Here is a 17,460-nt window from a genome sequence, read left to right on the forward strand (position 1 = left end):
CCGATAGTCTCTGCCCTGCTGCCACTGAACTCGCTGAGGTTGATGGTTAAGATGAACTTTCTTCACGCCGTGACTTTATTTTTTCTTTTCTGTAACGAATACTCTGATTAGGTTTTGTAGGCAAGTTGGCTGCAGTAAGGAACACATCACTGATGTTTTTCCATTTTTTAAAGGATTTTATTTATTTGTTCATGAGAGACAGAGAGAGAGAGACAGAGACACAGGTAGAGGGAGAAGCAGGCTCCATGCAGGGAGCCCGACGTGGGACTCGATCCCAGGACCCCGGGATCACGGCCTGAGCTGAAGGCAGATGCTCAACCACTGAGCCACCCAGGCATCCCTGTTTTTCCTTTTCAATTACAAAAGGGGAATATTCAGATAACTTTTAGATATATTGGGGTGTCGTTACCTCTCAAATCATAGTTGGATACCATTCCCAGGATTCATACTTGATTTCTCTGTATCTATTCCAATTTAGATCTAAGTCCAATCATTCCTATCTATTCTAATCCCTAAATTTATTTATATATATGTGTATATATATATATATGTGTATATATATATATATATATTTCTGAATACATATCTTGTTTTCTCTGTCCCTTGACATTGCCATGGTCAAGATCTGTATCTTCTTTTGTCTAAACTTACACAGCCTTTTGAATAAATGCATAGTCATTAAAATTGGACCAGGGTTAGTATCTTGACTCAACCAATAATTAATATTGGGACCCTGAACACATTTTAAATTCAAAGCTTAAATTCTTCTGCAAAAAGCAATTTATTGAAGTGCTTAGTGCATGTGGTTGTTGTATTAAATTGGAAAATTCAGGTAAAACGCTTAGCACAGTTACGGGCACATGCTGAGTGGCTCAGTACATTTCAGCTCTTGTTATCATGAATATCATCATCCATTCTTTTCCCTCTTCCAAACTGGCAGTCCTATTAATCTTTCTTAAGTACATCTCTGACAGTGCCACCCTTCTGATCAGGATCTTCCTGTATATCTATATATCTCGTAAGACATGTATATATAATCTTTCCTATTATACAGAGTAAAGTTCAAGTGCTTAGCTTGGCATTCAAGTTTCCCCCTGAGGTGTTCACAACCCCGTTCTCACCTCATTGGCAGCACTGACCCTCCAGGAGCACTGAGCTCCAGTCATTATAAATGACTTGTCATTTTTTTTTAACTGAAGAGGACTTTGAACTTCTGCATCTTTCGCCACTTTGGAAAACTCTCTCATCCTTGTTTGCTATGCCACACCCTACCTCAGAGCATTGCTTTAGTCCCTGTGCTTTGCAGGTGAATGCTGAAGTCAACCAGACAGGTGGACTTCTCTCTCCACTTGGCTTTGTGGATATAGGAGCTCCCGATCTACCTCTTGTCTTTTTAAATTTTTGTTTTTTAATTTTGGTGCTTGAGTTAGGAGTTAATTGGGGAACTTTTTTTTTTTTTTTTTTTTAAGTTTAGCCCAGTTCTGTCCTCTTTAATTTAACTTCATCTTGGTGTAATTCATTGCATCATCAGGCTCTTTTGAGGACTGACTCTGAAATTTCACCTGGATGAGTGATTTCCAGCAGATTTCTCCCTGATTTGGATTTATTTCTTTTTTTCATTCCAGTCTATAATTGCTAGAGATGTGCATGTCTCCCCCTCCTTTTCCTCCTCTGCATTCAAATACAGCTCAAGAGTAGATGCTCTGACCATGAAGAGAGGCAGGCAGGAGGTTAATGGGCTTCCTTCTTGTCAGTGTCTTCCTTGCTCTGGCATCATTAATTTACTACAAACAGGTGGAGACTTGCCAATCCGCTGCCCAGCTGAAGACTTGCTACTGTATCTTCGCTATCCTCTACCTAGAACCAGACAATGGATCAGTTGATTCTGAGCCCAGATGCATGGACAAGAGGGTTCATGCCTGTGTGTGTGTTGGACGGAGGAAGAAAGGGAGCTGGGAGGGGCGTCTTCTTGATCTTGTACACATGAGAGCAAGGTCAATTTCTTTGAATTTCTGCAAAGGGGAAGACAGTTCAAATTAAGATTTTTTTCTTTGATAATTCTCAAAAAGGATTTAAAATAAAAGTTAGAACCTCATGTTTTAAATTTATTGAATAATGGACCTCTAGGGTGGGTCATCATTGGCCTGATCTTTTCACTGTTATGTAATATTTGGATTTCTTCCATGTTATTTTTTGAATGTGGCTTCTCTGATTACTTCCAGTTTCAGATGACTTGTCACCTCCACCAACTCTTTTTTTCCATAGTTAGAAAGCTCTGCCATATAGTAGACTCATAAGATAATAACTATTATTATTATTATAGTTGATATTAATACTATTATTCTTAAGATTATGGATCTCGGTACGAGACATATCTAAATCTGAATCCCAGTCATCCCACTTATCAGCTAGATTACCTGAGGACAGTGGTTCTCAACCAAGGTGATTTTGCCTCTCCAGGGGTATTGGACAATACCTGGAGACACTTTTGGTTGCCACAACTTGAGGAGGCGACTAATAGCATCTAACTAGCAGCAGCCAGGGTTGCTGCTAAAAATCCTACAATACTCAGGACTGTCCTCACAACAAGGCCTTATCTAGTCTCAAACATGAGTAATGCCGAGGCGGAGAAATCTTGCTTTAGTCAGGAACTGGAACTATCTCAGGGCCAATCTTTCTATCTGTAGAAAAGAGATGTAAATAGTGTTTGCTTCACAGCATCATTGAAAATTTCATGAAATTTTATCTTGGACACTTTAGCAGGTGCCTGGCCTACCGTAAGCACTCACAAGAAACTAGCTCCTACAATTAATAATAAAGCATGCATCATGGTGCATAGGGCTTAGTGATAGTAAGGAGGATATTAAATATTGGTATTAGAAGTACTACTGGTACTGCGGCCCTTCAGGTAACTTTTCTTCTCCCCTCTGTCTTCCTGTTCCTCATGATACCATTCTAAGCCTTCATATCGGACTAGCTTTCCATACCTGGCCTGTTCTGCTTTGCTAGTTATATCTTTCTTTCTTTTTTTTTAAGATTTAATTTATTTATGATAGAGAGAGAGAGAGAGAGAGAGACAGAGACACAGGCAGAGGGATAGGCAGGCTCCATGCCAGAGCCCAACGTGGGACTCAATCCCGGGACTCCAGGATCGCGCCCTGGGCCAAAAGCAGGTGCTAAACCGCTGAGCCACCCAGGGATCCCCTGCTTTGCTAATTATATCTTTCATGTGACATTCAGATCTCAACACAGTCCTCCAGGCGTGGTCTGAGCTAGGCACAGCGGAGCTGATGCCTTTGGGTTCTAAGACTTTATGTTTCTGTTCCTGTTGCTTTCTTAGCGGTTGCCTTACTGTTAACTTGCACTGGATCTCTGATGCCTCAATTATTGAATGGAAATGACATAAGGAGAGGAAGGAAGAAAAGCTGGCTGAATGTGTGTTTATAAAATGTACATTTTTGGTGGGGACTCAAAAATACCCTATTTGGACACTTCTGTCTAACCCAGGCACATTGGGTCCAACTTCCAGAGGTTGAAACCAGGAGGTGACTGATGAGAGATAAAAGGTGAGGAAGGAGAGGCAGACACTCAGGAGAGACATAGCACCTGTTGTTTATAACCCCTGAATGCTCCTTTATCAGAACAGTAGCAGGAGCATGAGATTCCTGCCAGGGCTCTCAGAACCCGCAGTCGTGTTACTACGTGAGCTTTGTTTGAGGTTCTATCACGGCCTCCCCACCCCCGCCCTGTCTTTCTTTTATCACATTTCTCTACCTCATTGTGCACATCGAGCAAAATGAGAGCATTCCTCAAGACCCATCCACCCGTGCACACAGGCTCCCTGTGCAAATGGCTCCCTAGGATGGATCTCTATTATTTCACCAAAAAACATCAGAGGAAGAATTTGTTCTGCTCCACTAAAGACATGATTTCCAGTTCTTTCTACTGTCTTAGCTTAGTTTTTTTGGCTGCTCCCTGGGAAAAGGATGGAGAAAAAAGGAGGTATCCATAATACTTAGCTGAGCTAGTTTAACCAGGACTGAATTAGGAAAGAAGACAATAATTCAGGATTATCTAGCCATGGAATAAAAATAATTCCTCAGATATAGCGGTGACACCATATCCACATCGTAGCCCCCATAGGTGTTTGGGACAGCCCCAACATGCCGCAGCCTGGTCCCTTCTCTGCTCCTTCCACATCCTTCTTTCGTTCCTCTTAGTATGTGCATCACTTCAGCAGTGGTTCAAACCACAGGCCTCCGACCAGCCTGGGTTCCAGACTGAGCTGTGTCCCTATAGGGTGGTACTAATGTCACTCATTTCCCAGGCTTGTGGTGAGTGGGATATGAGGTCATGGTGTCTGGCATAGAGTAAACACTCAACAAATCAACAGAGAGGAGGCAGTGGTATCACTGCTGTGCTTATGTGAACCTTTCCTGTAGGTAGCCTCATCTCCGCTTAGTAAGTGAAGAACACCTAAAGATCAGAGAGGCCGTGTCACTGTGCTCCAGGAGGAGTGTATGCGACAGGTCCAGGATTTGAACCTCAGTGTAATAAGATCATTTTGCACAATGTTTCTGTCATGTTACTTTCTCACTTCTTGGCGTGGACACTGGCAATATGATTAAGGATGTGAAAAACAGAATTTAGAAGGCCTGTGTTTACTAAGCCATAGCAAAGTGGCAATATTGCCAACTTGAATTGTCTGACTCTTTTTGTTTTTCTTTTTTTTTTTAAGATTTTATTTATTTATTCATGAGAGACACAGAGAGAGGGAGGCATAGACGCAGGCAGAGGGAGAAGCAGGCTCCATGCAGGAAGCCCGACGTGGGACTCGATCCCAGGTTCCCAGGATCATGACCTGAGCCAAAGGCAGACGCTCAACCCCTGAGCCCCCCAGTGTCCCTCAATATTGCCAACTTCATAGTGGCCCAGCTGATCAAAGGCTTTCACGTGCATCTCACAGAAATAATGTATTTCCTGAAGCTCAGAGAGGCTTGGCGAGGTGGCCAAAGTCACACAACAGCTGAACTGAATTCAAGAGTGAGTCTTCTCCTAGATCTGCTGAGTTTTCAATTAGGGATCCTCTGCTCTCCCCTCCCACTGATGTTGCTCGCCAGTGGTTTCTCCTTTCAGTTTTGTGTGGTGGCGGCATGTAATCACGACTAATAAAGCAAGCTCGCTCTTACTGTCATGGAGGAATGGGAAATTGAAATTATAAGTCATTAAATGGAAAATCCCGAGCCTTATAGTAACGCCAACTCAGCCTCAATCCATTACTGCCTATATATTTAGCCAGTCTATTTTTAAGAGTTTAATATTGAGAAATAGGACATATTTATAATGCAGCTGCATTAATTTCATTCCCAAATCCCTACCATTTGCTATAGTTGACTTACATGTGTTTAAATTTATAACCACCCTTTTGCACTGGGAAGATAATGCCCTTAGTTTCAAGAAAGATGGGTGGAAAATCTGCCAGTTGAAGTAGTAAGATTGTACAAACTCCGTATTCCGCTCCGTGATAAACTCCTCCCTCCCTCCACCAGAGCATGGCTTGGTAATGGACTTACGTGGCAACGTGTGTTTTTCATAGCCCGGATTCAGTGCCCAGTCATAGACACACCTTGAATCACTTGTTCACTCACTCACCAAGTGTAGCCCAGCCCTGCAAGCCCTGAATGGGTGTGTTCATAGTCTTTATGCCACTGACACTTCAGGGACACTTCAGTTTCAGGTCATTGTTATTCCTGGGATATTCTCCATAATTATCATTAATGTGGATTAAAGGGAAGCCGGCTGAGAGGGGTTATTTTCATCTACTCCAATATGCAAGTCAGTTCGTTAGATCACGTTTATGGGCCGCACTCCAAGATAATCCGTGGAGTAGCTTTTGAAGATATCTGTCCAACGCTGCTATTCATAGGTTGTATGATACTTGAAAAATTAATTAATCTTGGTGTGCCTCACTTACCCGTTTGTAAGATGGAAATAATAATATGCTTCTTGACAGGTTGTATACCAATCACTGCCACAATAGTGCTGTGTAACAAACAGCTACAAAATCTCAATGGCATCCAATAATAAACATCAATTTGTCATGTGTCTAAGGAATAGATGGAGTGTTACGCTCATCTTAGATGGGTTTATTTATCATCTACGGGTTGGCAAGGGTCAGTGCCCTAGACTATAAGAGAAGGGTGAATGCTCCATGCTGCAGAGCTGTGACTCTACCATGTGCCATTCACCTTCCTTGGACCAACAGGCCAGCTGAGACAGGTCCTCCTTGTGGTGGTGGCAGGTATAAGCGTGTGAGCAGAAGCATGTGGTACCTCTTAAAGCCTATTCTCATAATTAACATATGTTGACTTTCACCCACATAACATTGGCCAAAACAAGTCACTCGGAAAATCAAGGAGCAATGAGTGAAGTACATTCCATCTACAAAGAGGCTATAGCAGTGGTATGGGTGAGGGGTGAGGCGAAGAAATGAGGCTAATTATTATTCCATGCACCACAGTCATTATGAGAATTACATTAAATCATAGCTGTTTACCTTAATGCCTATCACATTATAAACACTCCATAAATGGCATAAACTTTATTATTACTGTTATTATGATTACATGACTAATGAGATGTCCTTGACAAATTGGAGCAGTACATTTTAGTGAACTTTGGGAACAGATCAACCAGAAAAGTCTAAGCTAACTCTCTGGTGAGAAAAAGTAAAACCATGAAAAAGTTAAATTCCTGGGGAGGAAGAGAGTAAGGGTAAGAGGGTGGGCATCTCCGCCCCACCCCCCGCTTCCAGAAAACCGCTTCCTCTGGCTTGTGATGATGGAACAAGATCTTTATCAGCTATATATTTGAGACCTGGGAATCCCTTAGAGGTCAGAGCACAAATTTAATGAGCATGACATAGCGAGGCATGAGGGTCGACAGAGACCATGAGCGGAAGTTCTTGACTTCACAGCAGCCACGGATGATAGTAAAGTTTATACATGAGAGGACGACAGGGAGTTAGAGTCCATAGTCCTGAGTCAAAGGCGATGAGTTACCCAAAGGGGAAGGGAAGAACACAGGATGTGTTAAGCTTTGAGTCCGTGCAAGGCCCTCTGCAAGCTTATCTCACTTAAGCCGGCTAACAATAATGATAATAAAGGCTATACTTCGTTGAGTGCTTAATCCGTTTTGGGTACTGAGCTAAGCACATTGCATATATTATTGCATTGAATTTTAAGCAGAAAAAAACCCACAGAACCCCACACTTCTGGAGGGAGATTTAGGCTCATGGTTTTACAGGAAAAGAACTGGGGCTTAGGGCCGTTAAGAAACATACCCAATACCTAAAGCCACATGGTGCTTTGGTGAGAGAATAGAGGTGAAACCCAAATCTGTGGGACTCCTGCACCGCACACACACCCTGCCCAGAGGATCTGAGATAGCTGGGTAGGCACTGGAAAAGGTAATGGGGCCAGAGGGCAAGGCTCCCAAAGTAGGTGGGCTTTTTGAAGTAAGGGTTGGGAAAGGAGGTAGGAGTGATAATGAGACCACTTCTTAGTTGAAGATGGACTTTCTTGGTAATGAAATCATCTCTCACTTTAAGCTCTGGAAGAGCCAAACTGTGCAGAGTTTTCTGTACAGTCCTTGACCCTGTCGCCTGCTGGTGGCACTCTTAATATCGTCCCCTTCACCTGGTTCTGCATTTGATAAGGCTCTGATGATTGGCTTCTCCTCCAGGAATTTTCTAGAGCCTTACCACTTGCCGAAGGAATAGGAGAACATTGCATGTTCTCAGTGGTCTTGTCACTCTTCTCTGGTTATTTAGCATAAATATAATATTAAATAAATTATTAGCATACTCCTTTCATCATGTTTACCTGTCTTTCCCACTTAAAGAGTGTTGTGCTTTCAAAAATAGGCCACATTCTGTTCATCACGGCCTTCCCAGTGTCCATGTCCGGATACAGCACCCAGTGCCGGTGTTGGCTGCAGAATCCCAGCTGTAAAATAGGTGGCACACGGGTCCCAGGGAGCACAGACCCGCATACTTGGCCTTCCTGTGCAGTTATAGAAAGGATGAATCTGGGAGAAGAAGCTGGCTAGTGCCTGTGAGTCCCAACAGATTCTGGACTTGCCTCTGTGCCCTGCAGGTTTGGGCAGAAGATCCTGATTCGCTATGACTGATGGTTTAAGATCTTTTTGGCCATGAAAATAACAGTATTAACTCTCATTGCCTAAATGCTTACTGCGCATCAGGCACTGTGATAAGCATTTTAGCATCTCATTTAATCCAAAAACAGCTTTATGAATTTGGAATTGCAAACCTCAGCTTAACACTTGGGAAGTCTGAGACTTTGAATGGTTAAGTGGTTTGCCTACATCTCACAGCTGGTAAGAAGCAGGGCTTCACATTCCAGATTGCAGCCGATTCCAAAGCCTTCCCATAGCCATGCCTTGCTCTCCTGGTGCTAATCAGGTGACCGAGAAGGCTTTGACCCTGTCTGTCCAGTTACTTGACCCTTTCTCTCTTACACGGGACTTGTCAGCCTGATGTTTCAACTGCAGCCCAAACTTTGGAAATCTTCTGTGCCTCTCTGGGCCCTATAAAGATAGGAGAATGTAGGGGACAGCATTCTCAAGAGATACGAAGGCCCTGCAAACTCAAGAGTGCAGTTCGTGTGGTTACTGCATTCATCTTATTGAAGCACAGTTTCATTTACATTTAGAACCACAGGGCCACGGAGTTGGAAAGAATCTTCGAGACCATCTCTGTCCTGGCTAGGGACTGTGGAACCCACTCCAGAGAACCTGGAAGGTATTGTTTTTAAGACAACAGAGGAAAATATTACTAATTTTTATTCCATCATTCCAGCTTAATACAATTCTCCAGCAGAAATTATGACCACCCTCCAAGTCTGCTGTGCTAGCTGACAGGCCTGAGATCGTGTATGTAAGAAAAGGCTGTTCCCAAGTTTTCCAATTTATATTTGCTGCTGTTTGTTCATTTGTCTTGCCTGTAGGCGCTTGCTTGAAGATAAGCTGTAGCAGGCATCAAAGGTTTAAGAAAATGTGTGGGAGAAAAAAAAAAAAACACTAAAAAGTGAGAAAATTCTATCCATCAACTTTTTAACCCTGAGAATTGGGAAGAGGTGGCCATTTTAAAAAATGTGTATATGGGTTTTGTTTTCAATTTATTCTACTAGTGGAGTATTGTCATCTGGCTAAGGAATACTGACTTCTTTTTGTTCGTTTTTTTCTTTTCATGAAGAGATGGCTTCTGCATGAGAATTCATGCTAGATTCAGCAACTAGATTCTTACAACTTCCAAATGTGATGGTTCTTTGCATTTATACTAGGTCTTCCTAGCTGGTGTGTGCTTTAGGACTGGGGTGTCTTCTTATTTACTGTCACCACAATCCTGGCGTCTAAGTGTGCTCAGTCCAAAGCCAAAGGGAACATGAACCAAGGTATGTAACAGTCAGGGTTGTCCAGAGAAACAGAACCAATAGGAGGTATCTATATCTCTATTACCTATTGATTATATATATAGATTTTTTTTATATCTCTCTAGCTATGTACCTATATCTCTGTCAACATCTATATAGAGATTCATTTCTGTGTTTATTTTTTTTTTTAAGGAAATGACTCCTATGATGCTGGAGACTGACAAGTCCCAGATCTTCAGGGTATACCATTAGGCCAGAGATGCAGGAAATAGGGATGCCTGGGTGGCTCAGCCGTTTAGTGTCTGCCTTCGGCCCAGGGTGTGATCCCAGAGTCCTGGGATCGAGTCCTGTATCGGGCTTCATCCATGGAGCCTGCTTCTCTGGCTAAATGGTAATCTAAAAAATCAAAACAACAACAAAACAAACCTTCACAGAAATATCAAGAATAACGCTCAACCAACTATCTTGGCACCATATCCCAGACAAGTTGATACAGAAAATTAAGCATCACTGGATCACATTATCTTAGAATTTGGGGACTTAGAATAGTGGACACAGGAGACCTGAGGGCTAGACCTTGGCCTTCTGTGGACTTTTGTCATGACTTTGTCTCTTGGTGCCTTTGTTTTCACAAATGAATAAAAGAGGAATGATATACTCTCTGAAAGAATTTTCAAAGTGGATATTTTATAATGCAGGTGACGTTCAAATGAATGAATGAATGGATGAATACCTGAATGGGTAGGTGGACGGATGGGTGAAAGATTGACCAGTCATGAAGCTGAAGGGTAAGCAAGAGGAAGTTTGGTAATGACTGCTCTTGAGCACTTGCGATGTCCTAGGAGCTCCGTCAGACAAGTTATGTACATAATTACATACAGTCGTCCCACAGCCCTACAGACACTTACAAAGGAAGAAGGAGAGCGAGTGACTCAATGGCACACAATGGCAGAGCTGACGTTGGAACCGAGTCTCTTTCTCTTGCACTGGATGGTAAGGCCAGTGAATACCCGCCTGTGGCTGGTTCTCTGAACATAGTTCTGTACGGAGACAAAGCTCACAAAATGGGGCATGACTTGAGCCTGGGACCTGTAGGCTGGACGGTGTTGACCATCAACATGGAGCAAGATTTCTCTGGCATAGCTGGCCAGTCTCCAGTCAACGTGGACCCCTGGCTCCAGCCAGGGCCAGGTTGCCTGGGGCTCTTTGTCTGGATCATTTAGGAGGGGCTGGGCTGTCAGAGTCCCTTTCCAGGCCCTGAGAAGTAACCTTCAAACCCCAAGACTGGGATATCCTTTTCCATCCACCAACGAACCAGAAAGAATGTGTGTAGGGTGGTGCGTGGAGTGGACCAATGCCAGGCTCCTCGTCTAGCAAAGAGCTGGTATTCAAGAAAGGTGGGTTTTCTTCCTGCATAGGCTTGATGAGTCTAGAAAAATTAAAGAGGGTGATAAAAGTGATGCCAGAACCAGAACCAGAACCTATACAAGCGTTGGTGGTGGAGCAGCCCAGGCTGTGTGTGTGTGGGGGGGGCTGTCGTAGAATTACTGGGTTCTAAGGTAGACACAGCGTGCAGGGCAGAGGATCAGCCTGGAGCTTGTCTGGTACCTGGGAACCATATGCCTTTGCAAAGGCCCTGGAGCCCCGTCCTCTATTCCACCTCTGTTTTCCCCTCTCCTGCCTTCTCTGTCTCCTCTCCTGTCCTTGCCTCTCCCCTTCCTGTTCCCTCTGCTGCCTCTCCCCTTCCTGTTCCCTCTGCTGCCTCTGCCCTTCCACTCTTCTCGGCCTCTTCCTTTCTTGCCCCTTGCCTTTATTACTGAGCTCTCTTTTCCTTTGCATTCTTGTTTCCCTCTCCCTCCCTCCTCCCCTGTTCTCTCCTCCCCTCTCTGTGTCTCCTCTGCTGGCCCCAGCGGTTCATAGCCATTAAACTTGACAGTGTCGCATATGGTGGAAAGAGGCAGCTCCCCTTCCTCCCCTCCCTTCCTGGGCTGACACGATGCTCACATCAGGCACCATCTGTTGCATTCATCCAGGCGATGGGTGAGCATTTTGCTGCTCTGGGGAGGCAGAGCTCAGCGGGGACCAGGAGGTGGTATGGCTTGTTTGGACAACTTGATATATTGATATTGATAGAGCTACCGAAAGGGCTTGGAGGGGTGGGGGTGGCAGAGAGAGGGAGGCAAGATGCAGTGGGCCATGGAGGGCCCTGCGCAGGCACTTGCCCATAAGTGTGGGTACCTGCCATGGCTGCCAAGGCCAGAGCAGCCAGACAGGTGAGTGAGATCTGCTACCGCCGGGATCAGAAACCCTTGCAGCTCGGAGGAGCAATCCTCCCCTCTCCATGTCATCCTCGCCTCCCGGCCAGTCCAGTCTGCATTGGAGAAAGGAAAGCAGAAATAGCAGGATGGGAAGAGGCTGATCGTTAGGATTGGTGAGTGGTAGAGGCACCATAGAAGGCGGGGTGTATCAGTTGAGGTCTCCCCTGGACAAAGAAGGCACCCTCAGATGGGACTTGCAGGAGGAATTGAATGAAGCAGGTATTTATAGGGGCGTGGGCAGAGGGAAGAAGGTCGACATGAGGGTATTGAAGACCCAGGGACAAGGAATAGCAGGAAGCCACCACTGACTCTTGGAATCATTGAGGAGGCGGGGAGAGGCATTGGTTTTCCTGGAGCCTTTGAGGATGGGATCTGCAGCCAGGGGCCCCCCGCAGAAGCTGGAATTGTCAAGGGCCCCAGACTCTCAGGAATGGGGTGCAGAGAAGGGTAAAGGGTGAGGGAAGACCTGTCTCCAAATTCTCTCCTCCTGTATCCCCCCAAGGGCTTCCCACCCGGCAAAGCCAACTGCGAGGAGCAGGGGTGTGGTCCACAGAGGGCCTGCCCCCAGGACATAGAGTGGGGTGGGGATGGATGAGGGGTGGCGGAGCAGATGGAGAACAGCCAGTGCAGATCAGGACTGAACATGTGTTCCGGTGACTGCCTGTGCCAGGAGCTCGTGTCCTTAACCACCATGCACAAGGCTCCTGTACCTTTTCCAAGGAGTGCGTGCGTGGAGGGTCCATAGAGTCCAGCTCTATCTTGCAAGTGTGAGACCACATCCCCCAACCCCCAGCCTACTCGACCTCTCTCCTCAGATGTGTCCCGGACACCAGGGGTTCACGACTGACCCAGCTCGTGGTCTCAGTCCTCTGGAACGTGTTCTCTCCCAGAGCTCCTGCTCATTTTGAGAGGTGCCTTCATGAGGCCTCTGTGGATGCCAGGCCAGACTTCATCCTCCGTCCCCACCTCATCCGCGTCTTCCAGTCAGCCACCGCCTCCAGAGGGAGCGGTGCCTGCAAGGGAGCTCTGAAGCGTGCCCACTTCTCTGCCTCTCCCTCTGCTACCCTATCCCCGGGATCACCTCGTAGGTGGACTTCTGCACAACTGCCCCGTCGTCCTGGTTGGTCGTCTTACTTCCATTTCTTCCCATCCCCCATGAATTCTGCTCTCTGTTGCTGGAACAATCTTTCCGAAATGAATATCTGGTCAAGCCACTCTTCTCTTGAAAACCGTCAGGGCGTCCTGCCTCTAATAAGGCCCAGAGGGTTGGGGTTGGTGGTGGGGTTAGGACTTCCTACCTCTCCAGCATGATCTCACGTCACTTGCTTTGGGTGTTTGAGGACCAGTGGGTGGTGGTGCAGCCCCCTCCATCCGCCTTCCCCTCAGAGGGCTCTTGGTCTGGATTCTTCCTCTCCTCACTTCCCCGCTCCCTACCGCTTCCTTCTTTCAGTCCCAGTACCCACTCCTCGAAGCAGGTGCCCAGGATTTTCCTAAACTAGGTCACATTCTGCTAACAGAGCCTCCGCATCCTCTCTCGCCTCTCCTTTGTGACATATGTCACTTAAAAATGTTTACACGTGTAGGTAGGTCAATCATTTCATTAATCGTGGTCCATCCTGTCTTTATGGCGAGCATCATGCCAGGGGCCGTTCATCATTTCACCACTGCACCTTGTTAGGGACCGTACCCCCACCCCCACATGCAGAGCCATGTGTTGAAGTCTTAACCTCAGGGTGACTGTGTGTTTATCTCCTTGGGCTGACATAACAAAATACCGTAGATAGGGTGGCTTCAACGACAGACACTTATTTTCTCACAGTTCCGGAGGCTAGAAGGCCAGGATTAGGACGCCAGCACAGTTGGGTTCTGGCTTACAGATGGCTGTGCTCACAGGGCCTTTCCTGTATGTGGGGAAAGAGAGGGGGGAGAGAGAGAAAGAGATTTCTTCCTCTTCTTTTTTTTTTTTAATTTTATTTTATTTATTTATGATAGGAACACAGTGAGAGAGAGAGAGAGAGGCAGAGACATAGGCAGAGGGAGAAGCAGGCTCCATGCACCGGGAGCCTGACGTGGGATTCGATCCCGAGTCTCCAGGATCGCGCCCTGGGCCAAAGGCAGGCGCCAAACCGCTGCGCCACCCAGGGATCCCTCTTCCTCTTCTTCTATAGACACGGATCCTATTGGATTAGGACCTCACTGTCATGACCTCATTTAACTTTAATTACCCATTGAAGGCCCTGTCTCCAAGTACAGTCACACTGGGCATTTAGGGCTTTAACACAAGAAATTTGGAGGGACACAGTTCAATCCATGGTGACTATATTTGGAGATAGGATCTTTAAGATGTAATTAAAATGAAATGAGATCATTAAGGTGGAGCCCTAATCGGATAGGACCGTGGTGTCAGTAAACGAGGAAGAGATCTCTGTCTCTTTCCCTCTGTCTCTGCCTCCCTGCCTGTGGCTCTCTCTCCCTACCACGTGAGCACACTGTGAGAAGGTGGCTGTCTGTGAGCCAAGGAGAGGGACCTCGCTGGAACCCAACCACCCTGGCACCCTGATCTCACGCTTCCGGCCTCCAGAGCTGTGAGAACATAAATTTTTGTGAAGTTACCCAATCGATGATTTCTGTTCTGGTGGCCCGAGCTAAGACAACACCTCCTGTACTTGACACAGATACATTATGATTTGTTTTTTGTTTTTTTCTGAAAACACTGTTGAATGGATGAGTGAACGGATAAGAAAATGAAAGAAAGCATGAATGTTGGCCAACCTGGATGGGCCCTGCCCTTGGAGGGATTCCAGACTTTTGACCACAGTGTAGTCCAGCTCTTACAATTTGGGGCCAATCACGCTCATCTCTGGGATTAAGCCATCAGGACTGGGCGTGGGGAAGTGCTTCTCAGAATTGGAGCGTAGCCTCTTGCGGGAAGGCTGTGCATCATAGGCTTGGGGTAGGTGTCCCATGTTTGGGTTGTTCTCGGTTCACCTTTAAGGAGACCTAATGGAGAAATCTAGGGAGACAGCAAGGCAGGCAGATGAGAAAGTTATGCCACCTCATGGCCCATTTGTAGAGTCAGTTGTCTTTCCTTAGCAAACATGGATTTACCCCCCCTCCCCCCCCCCCCCCCCCCCCGCCGCCTGTGTCCTCAAAGACAGAGCTTCTCGCAGAGCCCCATGCCCAAACCAGCCTTCTGGGTGTGAGCTACGCCCCAGTCGCATCTGTCTAAGCTGAAAAGCTTACCTGGGAAAACAGGAGCTCCTTAGAAATTGGTGTTGGGATGTTCAGAAGCCTTCTTTGTCCAGTCCGGTGAAATCCCTTCAAAGAAATAGGAATCTTTTGCACATACCATCTCCTGGCCTCAGACAGCAGGTGGCTCCAACTGAAGAAGCGCCCTTGCCTCTGGAGACATAGATGGAGGGAGGCCTGAGCTTGGAGACTTCAAAGTTGGGACTCTCTTTGGGAATTTCTCAGAACAAAGGCAGTGAGGCCATTTAGATGATTTCCTTTGCTTCTTTCCCATTTCCTCCCCTTACCTTTTATGTTGTCCTCCTCCTTCCTTCTTAAGCTTTTGTTTCTTTTTTGTTCTTCTTTTATCTTCACCCTTTTTTTCTCTGTCCGTCTTGACCTCACTCTTACCATTCTCTGGAACTTCCTACCAGTTTCAATTTTATGGAAACGAGACTACTAACAAATCCATCCAGGGTATTGATAAAAATAGAGCATTGGACTGGGATTTAGAAAGCTTGACTTTGCCACTGGCTAGCCTGGAGTGAGTCACATGCCTTGTTTGGCTGGGCTGGGGGGTGAGGGGTGTGGCTCAGTTTCCCTTTCAGTAAAATTGGGATATTGTACCAAGTGATCTCCATGTCACAGTACTGCAGTTTTATCTTCTCAAATGTTACTTGACCCATGATGTCGTCTCCCCCCAACGCCACTGTTCTGGTTCTGGCTGGCTACGCCAAAGCCTCTCTGCACTGGTCTCTCCACCTCTGCATGCATCCTCCGCATTCTTACTAGGAATTGTTGTCAGATGAGACTTATTTTGAACATGCCAATTTTCTGCGAATTTTCAGTGAATAGCTTTTGCCATTAGGGTACATTCCAGACTCCTCAATGTGACTCACAGTGATCTTACCCGCCTGGCCTCGTCTCCTCTTTGCATGCTCCCTTGGAGCCACATTGAACTCACGCCATGCTCTTTCGGGCTTCGGATCTTTGCCCATGCCTCTCCTCCTACCCAGGTGCTCTTTCTTATCCCAGATCTCTTTAGTAACCCTACTCTGATTCTACTCCCTTTGCTAATTCCTATTCCTCCTTCAGGTGTCCCTCTAAATAGTACCTCCTCCAGAAAGCCTGCCTTGACCTCCAGGATGGGTGAGAGGACCCTTCTTGGGGCTACTCTGGTACTCTGCACTCTCCTAGTACTAAAGTATTGCAGTATTGGGAATGCCTGGATGGGAGTCTTCCCAAACTACGAATTCCTTGAATCACGAATTGGGTCTGACTTCTTCTCACCCTATCTCAAGGGCTCAGGGCAATGCCTGGAATGGAGTGTGTGTTGAATGCCTCAGTGAAGAGCCAACAGATACCGGTACCTGTGGCTTCCATCTCATCGTGGGTCAGGGAGGGAGCTCCAGGGACTCAGGGTGGCCAGGCCCAGTCCTCTAGGGGCTGGGGGCAGGCCAAGCCCTAACCTCAGCCCCATTGCCCACCCTGTAGCAGCAGCTGAGGCGACGCAGGAGACCGTGGAGTCCCTGATGCAGAAGTTCAAGGAGAGTTTCCGCGCTAACACGCCCATCGAGATCGGTCAGCTGCAGCCAGCCCCACGCAGGGCCTCGGCAGGGAGGCGGAAGCGGAGGAGCAAGTCTCGAGGTAGGCCCTCCCTCGACGGGCTGTCCCCAGGTTCTGAACGTACCAGGAGGAGGTGTGCCCCCTTCCCTTGTTTCCCAGTCCTCCCATAATCGTGCCGTACTGTCCCTGGTCAGTCATCTCAGCTGAGGCTTGAAGATAGCTGACCTGTGCCTCGGGGGTGGTGGTGCTAGTGTCACTGAGCCCCAGCTGCCTCATTTGAGATGGGACTGGACCATCCATCTCCTAGAGCAGCTGAGAAGATTAGCAACAGGCACCTTGAAGCTCCCTACATTTAGCGGGTGGCTCTCTGGAGAGCCCGGGAGACGCAGATGTTCTCGTGGAAGGCATCCTCACGCTGGGATCCCGGAGCAGGTTTGGGAGTCGCTCTTCAATAGAATAGCATCGTGGTCAGGGGTGGGAGCACTGTAAAGTAGGTAGAACTGGATTCAAAATTTTGATTCTGCTGTTAACTAACGGCGTCACTGTGGGCAGGTCGCCCTGCTTCTCCAAACCACTCCCATCCCACGGGATTGTTACGATATCTTAGCACAGTGCCCAGCCCAGAATGCAATAAAAAGTAGATGTTTCCCTCCTCCCCTTCTCTTCCTCCTCTACCCATCTCCTCCTTCTCCTTCTCCTCCTCCTCCTCTTCCTCCCCGTCATCACCATCGTCACCTCTTTCTTCCTCTTGTCATCTGTATGACTCTGTAGATGGGATGGGCCCCCTTACATTGCTTGGCATCCGAATCCCTTCCCTTCCCTGTAAGCTTACTCAGTAGCCTCCAGCTCTTCTCTTCTTCTAGCCTCTCATGTCTCTAGTGCCTGTGAACATCGTT

General features: G+C 46.7%; 1 protein-coding gene across 5 annotated transcripts in view; it reads left to right on the plus strand.

The window, feature by feature from the left end:
- The window catches only part of ASTN2 (astrotactin 2), an 854,920-nt gene that overhangs the window by 232,760 nt on the left and 604,700 nt on the right, over window positions 1-17,460 (plus strand). For 2 of the 5 annotated variants that reach the window (XM_072727526.1, XM_072727523.1), the window contains exon 4: window positions 16,493-16,645. The exons of 2 other annotated variants lie outside the window; for them this stretch is intronic. In XM_072727526.1, coding sequence (XP_072583627.1) covers window positions 16,493-16,645 — 153 coding nt within the window. The remainder of the gene's footprint in view (window positions 1-16,492; window positions 16,646-17,460) is intronic. One more of the 5 variants, XM_072727522.1, reaches the window with a different exon arrangement.

This window comes from Vulpes vulpes, chromosome 12, assembly GCF_048418805.1.
Source record: "Vulpes vulpes isolate BD-2025 chromosome 12, VulVul3, whole genome shotgun sequence".
Classification (NCBI taxonomy): domain Eukaryota; kingdom Metazoa; phylum Chordata; class Mammalia; order Carnivora; family Canidae; genus Vulpes; species Vulpes vulpes.